Raw genomic sequence first — 8,796 nt, forward strand, 5'->3', positions numbered from 1 at the left:
ACTTCAAACAGTAAGTACGTTGAAACCACATTCAATGTTGCCCCTTCTGGATAACGCCGATACTTGCACGTTGTATGCGAAGATGGTTGACAAAGAGACCGACACTGCTGTGGGCTAGTCGCTTGGCGACGACATCTACTCTTGCACAGTTGACAAGCTGCGTGAGCTTGGCATCGCTGACCTTGTTTCGTTCCCACACCTCGTTGTGGTCGGCGAAGCCCCTCTCGTTAGGGCGCTACGGGCTGCGCCTTCCCTCGCACCCAGAGCTCTGTACTCGCTATGCCGCCCAGATCACTTGCCGCCACGACGACGTTGAGAGTGTTCACGTTTCCGTCATTCCTAGCTAAGATTCGAGCGACGATCAGAAACAACGACTGCGCGCCTTCGTCTTTTCAGTTAACCAAAACGATATTGCCTTGGCGGATGTCTTGTCACAAGTAAACAGGAACTCTTCGAGAGTCCGTAGACAACAAACCCAGGCTTACAGTCACTCCAGGCAAACGAGGTCATGGGGCTTCGCGGTGTCAAAGCTAGAAGTGCCTCAGGCTCGGCATTCACAGTGGACATTTTGAAAAATCGAGATAAATAGCTCAAGGATATGTTAATTCGCAGTTTCAGGCCATCAGAGCAACTTCTCAACAACCCCAGCAATACCACTTGACCGTCATTGCCGTCCCTGAAATATTCCGCAGTGCTTCCAAGGACCTGACGACTGATGACGATATCCTTGGTCTGGAACATGGTTAAGAGGTGCATTAAAGACCAGCGCACGATAATCCTGGCAGCAATCCCCTGCAATGTCGACATCGCCACACAGGAGGTTCTCACCTTGGTGAATGAAAATGATCGGGAAGGAACTCAGACAGTCAGCGTCCCTATAAAGCCTGACCTCGCCATCGAGCGTGCCACTCATCAGATCGCGTGCAAGCTCGTCGAGGGAAAGCGCCACGAACTGCGTCTTGGCTACTGCGTTGTGAAGAATCAAAGACGACGTAGCACGCGAAGAAGACAATGAGGGCCATGAAGTGCCGTTCCGATTCGAGTTTGAGGTCTCTATCCATGATGGCAATATTAACGTTCCCGATGCTGTAGTAGAATAAGCATCAGCTTTTGGGGTTGTCATTGTGGTTCCCGTCACCTTTGCAACTTACTTGGCCCTGTCCATATAGGATGGCAGATACTTGAAGAGCCAAACTCGATAGCAATCGCAGCATCCGCCGCGGCCAGTTGTTAGCCATGACGAAGATGAGAAGCAGCAGGTATGTATCTATCTTGTGGACCAATGTGTGTCGACATCCTCCAGCTCCGCCCTCTTGAGCAGAGCATTCTCATGCTAGTTGCTGGTTAATTTTTTCTTCTTCTCCATCGTTAGCTCCGGAGACTGAAGGGCTAATAATGACGAGAGAGGCTTGGCATGGAAGTGTTTTATTTGGTTAGGGGTGGAGGAAACAGCCTGCCAGTGAAAGCCTGGTGATGGTCATCAAGTGCCGAACAGTGATCCAAAGGCCAATGCAACTTGTCTTGAGTATTCATAAATATCTACGTGGAATAGTCTCTGGTGGGAATCGAGCTACTGCCAGTGGTGGATGGCTGAATGATTAAGCCACGAACTGCCCTTGGTTGAAAGTATCTGGCCTTAGATCAAACCTCCCAAATTTCACTTCCGTTTTGCAAGATCAAACAAAGAAGAATGCAACAGTATTCTTGCGACACTAGGCTTCGTCAGGATATTGATCAAAAAAATCTGTCCTTCCCTCCAAGAAGGCATCTGCATTCAACCTCACACTTCATCTAACCATTTCAGTCATACTAGTTTCTCTGGAACCTGGCTTGTTCATCGTTAGGGTGAGTACGTCAATGCGAATCTTTTGACTAAGGAAGAATCTTCATTTCAGCCTAAGAAAGAACTCTGCTATACGAACATCCTTCTCTGATCTGCGTCGTCAAAGCCACTCTCACTCCAGGTATCTTCAGTTTGCTTTGTCGATATGTGGTTTGTGTGTCCTAAACGTTTACGGCACCCTCAAGACCATCAACCTGGTTCAGTGAATGCTGAAGATCCTCCATGTGCATCCAATGCTCTTGGACCAAGCGAACTGGCTTGAGCTCTTCTACATCCTCACCAGCGGCAGTGATGATACCCTGGGCAACATTAATGAGCCTTGCGCGACCCCAGTAGGTAACCTTGGACCAGTTCCAGCCGCCGACGCGTTCCTTCTCGTTGGTGTCATAGTGCAAGCCGACCTCAACCTTTGCCTCGTCGAGGGTAAGGTCTCCCTCAATATCAATGGAGGCGTTGGAAAGCTCAGATCCGCGATGGCCCTGCTGGTCGACCCAGAAGAAGCTGGCCACAGGAACGTCGAACTGAGGGTCGATTTTCATGCTAACTTTGAGGAGTACCGGCTGGTCAGAACGGCGGTAGCCAGGAACACTGCCATTCTTGGGGACATTCTGGTTGAGGGTGCCGATGAGAAGAGCGCTCTCGTCGTTGGTGCGCTTAGGGAGCTTAACAGGGGCGACGTTGAGATTGCTAGTGGTCCAGTTTGACTTGAAAATTCTGGTCCAGAACTCTTCGCGGACCTGATCGAGGGTAGGGGGGTCGATAGGGTGGTTGCGCTGAATGAGGACAGTGAGGAGGTCGTCGCACATGCGCTTCTGGTCCTCTGTGAGCTGGCTGAGACGTGAAATGACTGCCATGATTTCTTGTTGGTGTTCGATTATTTGTGAACTGTTAGAAATAGTTATTTAGACAAGGCCGCTAGAAATCATATGTTATGGGGTTCACAAACCAACAAGAATGAGGTCGGAGCATAGGTTGCGGAGCTTTGTTGTGAAGACAAGATTCGCGAGGATGAATTCTGAGAGCAATAATCTTTGAGAGCCTGTAGAAGAACCGGAATCAAGAAAGTGCGAGGTTGTGATGAATACGGGATCCAAGAGAGCTCTCGTGTCGTGATTGATGGAAAGCCAAGGAATGGTTGTGAGTGGCCTGTAAGGTGAAGCAGATGTGAACGTGACTTTGGCCGTATTCAGAAATATTTATCAACCACTCAAAGTGCTCTTAGCTGCTAAAAGAAAGGAAACAGCCCTGACTTTTCACAAGGGCGCGATTTCCAAAACGGAGAGGTTATTCTGCAGCTAATTGCCATACTACCTGTACAATCCTCAGTCAGGCCTGAACATACAGTCGTTTCCTCTTACTTGAGACATATTGTTGGCTCGAACATAAAGAGGAACAGAAACTAGCGCAACACTTTTTTTCTCCAAGATTATTCTCTATTCCTGACACATAGTGTTTGTCTACTTCTCCACGTACTTGAGGCAAAGCACGTCTTCATGAGTTATCCCACAGTTCATATAGACAAACGAAATCAACCTAGACCCATCTGCGGCCCCTGGGAAACTATGTGTACACAATTAGTGGCTGGGTGTTTGGTTTCTAAGGAAGTTAATTTGAAAATTACCTCCCATTATTCAAAAAGCAAGCCCGGGTCATCGTTAGTTCATCGATATATTCTATAAGCCCCCGAACAACAAGATTGACGACCTCGGCCCTATGGCTTGACCGGGTGACAGTACGTTTCAAATACACATAGTGGCATTCACTATTACGCGGTCCTAGCTACACAGCCTATTCTTATCCTTCTTGCCGTGATAGCTGTAAATGCTGAGATGTATAGCCGCGAGAAAGTCCGACTCGACATCCTCGGCCCCAGGTAGCTAAGTTCGATGTTCTTGCTGTATCAGGCAGTGGTCTGTCGTAGAGTTGTTGTCTCGATTCGTATCACCTTTATTCCCTTGAAACTCTCATGGCCTTTGTCGGCCTACATTACGCCCAGGTCATCTGGGTTAGCAAGAAGGGAGTACAATTGACTTGACCCCCAAAAATTCGCCAATCACTCGATTTTCTGCGTCTGACTTCGCCTGCTCATGTGTTACATCCCTAGTGAATGGAGTAATCGGCAAGACTTGATATGAAGGAAGTGAAGTTACTTCGGAAAACGAATAACGCTCCAAGTCTCATGGGGCTCTTCTCTTCCTCTTTTTATAAACCAAGCAACAGCATCAACGGAGTCTCTGTCCAGTCTAAGGAAAAGAAAAGGTTTGAGGGATGTAGGAATAAGGAATTCTGACTTTCGTTTACCCTTCTGTTCTTCAACACCCGGCTAGGCCATGTAACTTTGACGTATGAAACTCAAGGAATAATTTAGGATTAAGTCGGCTACTCTACTGAGAAATACATTATGGAGCGGCAATGGCATGAAGAGCCGCAACTGGAACCATCATTTTGTCATCCTAAGCATACCCAACACACTGTGTCAAGGGGCTCTGGGACCTCGTGTTTGAGGGTGGCTGGGCGTCCATAAGACCCATGAACGACTCAGCAGAGCTCGCTCGTAGGAGCGATGCTGTGCTATGGCGCGGTGTGTTTGGGTTCAGTGTCTACCGCTTGTTGCAGTCAGTTTGGTGTTGCCATAACTCACGTGTATACCCATGAATGATAATACTTGACCAGCACAACCCCGTCTTCCTGCTTTACCTATACCCATCCCCCCCAGCTCGCCTTACTGATGGGTCAGTCTACATTAAAGTTGACCGTGCCACGTACCGCCTCAGGACGCGCCTTGACTTCTACGACGCCTGAGGACAGAAAGCTTCTAGTTACTTGTGCACTAAACTCCTATGTCACAGCATGATAACCTTCGACTGCTTGCAAGTTCGACCAGCACGAGAGGTAGCGTCTCAGGCATACACTGCGAACGGGGCTATCCTTAAAGTCTGACTCAAAACGGAAGGACTATCTTGGCGAGAAACTACAATAAAACTACAAGGGAATTCAGGAGTCGCTAGGAACAAGATGGAGACGGTGCTAACTAAACGGCTCGGTGGGTATGTGTCTGCTCGTAAAGCCAGCAAAGAAAGAGGTGATTAGGGTTTGAGAAGCGAAGTATGGCACAGCTTTCAATGGCTAATACCGATGGCAACAAGGTTGAAGTTGCGTCTACGCAAGAGGGAACAAATCACGATAAAGATTTGATGGAGCTTAATGAGCTAATGATAGTAAAATGATGGTTTGACGATAAAGCTCCAATAGAGTGCTCGTTGTACGAACAAACAAGCACACTTGCAGACTCTCTGACGGCGGATAGGAGAATCGTAAATGGTTGTTGATAGTTGTCGACTCCCAAGCTTGTTCTAGAACGATGTTGCTGGTATATTACTGCCGTTGTCTCTGGTTGAGCATGAGCGTGTGGCTCGAGGTTATTGCTTGTATACATTCCAATTCTTTTCCATTTGGGAGTATATGCATGCCCCTACTTTCTAGCTGTTTTTTCGTGCTACAAACAAGTTTCGAACGTTTCTTTTCTTAATAGCCAAACCCCTTATCTATGAATTGTCACGACGGTCCCGGCGATCCTACGACCTAAAAGGAGGATAGCAATGCTCTTGATCTAGAGTTACTGTTAGCATATGGGTGATGCGGCCAGAGGCGGTAGGTCACGTGACACACCGCCTACCGGCAGAATCCCCTACCCTTGCCCATACGCAAGGGTACTACTACACTTGTACGCCTACTTTACCTTGTTAACTAGTTAACTATTAATAACTATAAATTTAACTACCTTTTCTTAACCTTTATAATATTATAAGATATAGGATCTTATTAATTAACTAGTAAAAACTAATATTAATTAATAGTTAATTATTACTAATAACTAGTAATTAATAAGGCTTACTATTATAAAAGTTTACTTAGCCTACTATAACCTAGTAGACTACTAACTAAGTTAAGTACTGTTAAGGCTACTTTACCTCTATAAGAAACACTATAGTGTCTATTATACTATTAGAACCTCTTTAATAAGTAAGAATCTTTTTTATACTAACTATAGCGCTATTAAGAAAAGACACTTAAGTAGTAATAATTACTACCTTATTTAACTTTTTCTTTTATCTTTATATTTACCTCTTTAGAAAACTATCCTTATTTACTTTATATATATAAAACTAACCTAGTACTATCTAGACTTATAAGTATAAATTATATTAAGAAGAAAACTTATTACTTAATTACTACTATAAAAGTTATATAGTAATTATTACTAATTAACTTTAATAATTAACCTTATAATAAGTTAATCTAGTAGTACCTTACACCCTAAGGTGCCTACTTTTATAGTAAAATATATTAACTATAAGAAGTATAGCTAAGAAATCCTTCTTAATAAGTAAGACCCTCTTACTATTTACTTTTACTTTACTTATTATATAGCTAAATAGGCTAAATATACCCTTATAGGTTATAAGCTCTAGAAGGACTTTTAATATTACTTTAATAAATAAGATAAAGCCTTCTTTAGTACTACTAGTAAAGTACTACTGTTAATTTTTTATAACTTCCTTTTTAACTAAGGCGTCTTTATACCTAAAGACTATTAATAAATTACCTTATACTTTATTACTATTATTAATAATAATAAGTTTTATATTTAGATAAATAAAGAAGTTAAGAAAGTATAGTATAAGTTAGTAATATTTAATAGGCTTATTAAAATATATAATAGCTTCTTAAATAATATTTAATATAGTTATATTAGCCTAGAGTAGTATAAGTAAAAACAGTAATAGTAACTTATTACCTATATAACTAAATAAAGCCTAGTAATATTTATAAACCTTAAGTAATAACTAGTAATAATATAGGCCTAACTTAATAAATAAGTATAAAAGTTATATTAGTAAAAGTAGTAAACCTTAGCTTTACTATAGTAGACTTAATCTATATAAGATTTACTACTTCCCCTATATAACTTAATATAAGGACTATTTTAATAAAGTAATAGTCTATTATCTTTCTCTACTTATTATTAATTATAGTAAGAACCTTTTACTTACTTATATACTAATCCTATAGAACCTTAAGGCATAGGATAGCTACTACTAATTAAGAATAATACTATTAGTAACTATTCTTCTCTTTAGTAATTAGGCACTTTAACTAAGATTATTACTAATAAATCTAAGTATACTAGTAAAATATATAATATACTTAATATTAAGTTAAACTTATTCTATAATAACTATAGTAAAATTAGTATTAAGAGACACTAAATAGTATTAGCTTTCTTATTAATACTTAAAGGTAAGGCTTTTATTTTTTATTTTACCTAAATTAGTAGTAGGAATATCTAAGACCTTACTACTATAGTTACCTAAATAAAAGCTTACTTTAAGAGCCCTAAAGCTATTTAGATATACTTTACTAAGTAGTAAAATACTACCTTTTACTATATTATATATAATAACCCTAAGAAGAGTAAGCTTAAGGTGCTTAAGAAACTTATTAATAAACTTAACCTTATCTAGTAAGTATTACCTAATAGCTACTATAATAATAAAGTCCTTTAATCTTAGCTATTAAATACTTACTCTAGAGTTTATAAGTATAAATTATACTTATTTAATCTAGTGCCTATATTAAAAGAAGTCTATAACTAACTATAGTTATTAGTAAGTACTATAATAAAATATAATAATAAGGTTAGCTAGTACTAGGTAGACCTTAATAATTAATACTAGGTTAACTATACTTACTATAGCTAAGGGTATAACTAGTAGTTTAGTAATAACTATAGTAATAGTAACTATTATAGTAATAATAATAATAACTATAATACTAAGAAGTACTATATCTACTATAAGCCTAGTTATTAGTTAATAAAATATACTACTAATAAGTAATATAAGGTGTATTAATAATTTAAAAATAACTACTAAGTAAAAGACTTTTTACTAACTATATATTAAACCTTTTTTACTAGCTATAAAAGTAGTTATCTATAGAAAGAAAAAGGTAATAAAGATAATAATAAAGACCTTAGTTATTACCTTTAAAGTAACTATACTCTTAAAAGTAGTAAAAATAAACTAAAAGGTAATACTTTTTATACCTTTACTATATTCTTTAGTAGTACTATCTTTAGTAGTAATAAGCTTACCTTTAGCCTAGCTAACTAAGCTATCTATTACTAGTTAATAAAAGATAACCCTAGTGTAGTATTATTAGATCTAGCTACCTCTTTTATATTAGATTATTACTTATTAAGCACCTTTTAAGGTATTTTACCTAATATAGGTATAGTAACCTTCTTTACTACTAGTTATTTATAAGTAACTACATTATAGTAGATTTAACTATTAGTAACTATTAATATAGCTACTACTAGCTAAGTAAAGATCTAGTTTAGTAATAATAACACTATTTACTTAAAAAAAACTATAATAGTTACTATACTATTTAGGCCTATTATTTTTTATATAATACCTATAAATATACTCTTTTTACTTTACCTAGTAGATATAGATTAACTACTTATTTACTTTAATAACCTTATAAATACCTTTTAATAAAGTAATATTATAGTACTAGTTATATAAAAATAAAGGCATCTATAGATACTTCTTAGCCTACCTAAATATAGCTTTACTAGTTACTACTTAACTAATATAGAGTTATAATAACTTTACTAATAATTTAGGCACCTATTAGTCTACTACCTTTACAAGGTCTTTTATAAGGCTAGTTATAAGGTTAAGGTTAAGGCTATTAAGTACTTAACTAAATACTATTATTACTACTAGCTTTATAGGAAAGCACCTTTATAATTTAAATTTACCCTATATAATAACTATTCTTTTAACTATAAAGTTATTATTAACGTTATATATATTAAAGGTAACTAACTAGTTCTTTATATTATTAATACTATAACTACCTTAATATAGTTACTTTCT

The 8,796-nt window shown here is 38.4% G+C and overlaps 2 protein-coding genes across 2 annotated transcripts; both read right to left on the reverse strand.

The window, feature by feature from the left end:
• Positions 1-31: 31 nt before the first annotated feature.
• LY79DRAFT_657326 (uncharacterized protein) lies at positions 32-741 on the reverse strand (the record flags this gene model as incomplete). Its single annotated transcript, XM_060562706.1, has 3 exons — positions 32-235; positions 261-343; positions 486-741. The coding sequence occupies 3 exons, from the start codon at positions 739-741 to the stop codon at positions 32-34; spliced, it is 543 nt and encodes a 180-aa protein (XP_060417360.1).
• A 1,263-nt stretch (positions 742-2,004) lies between these two features.
• Positions 2,005-2,697, reverse strand: LY79DRAFT_509347 (uncharacterized protein; the record flags this gene model as incomplete). The annotated part of the gene is made up of 1 exon (XM_060554047.1): positions 2,005-2,697. One exon carries the CDS (start codon positions 2,695-2,697, stop codon positions 2,005-2,007), a length of 693 nt encoding a protein of 230 aa, XP_060417361.1.
• Positions 2,698-8,796: the final 6,099 nt, after the last annotated feature.

The sequence above is a fragment of the Colletotrichum navitas genome (genome assembly GCF_030913465.1).
Source record: "Colletotrichum navitas strain CBS 125086 chromosome Unknown LY79scaffold_12, whole genome shotgun sequence".
In the NCBI taxonomy this organism is placed as follows: domain Eukaryota; kingdom Fungi; phylum Ascomycota; class Sordariomycetes; order Glomerellales; family Glomerellaceae; genus Colletotrichum; species Colletotrichum navitas.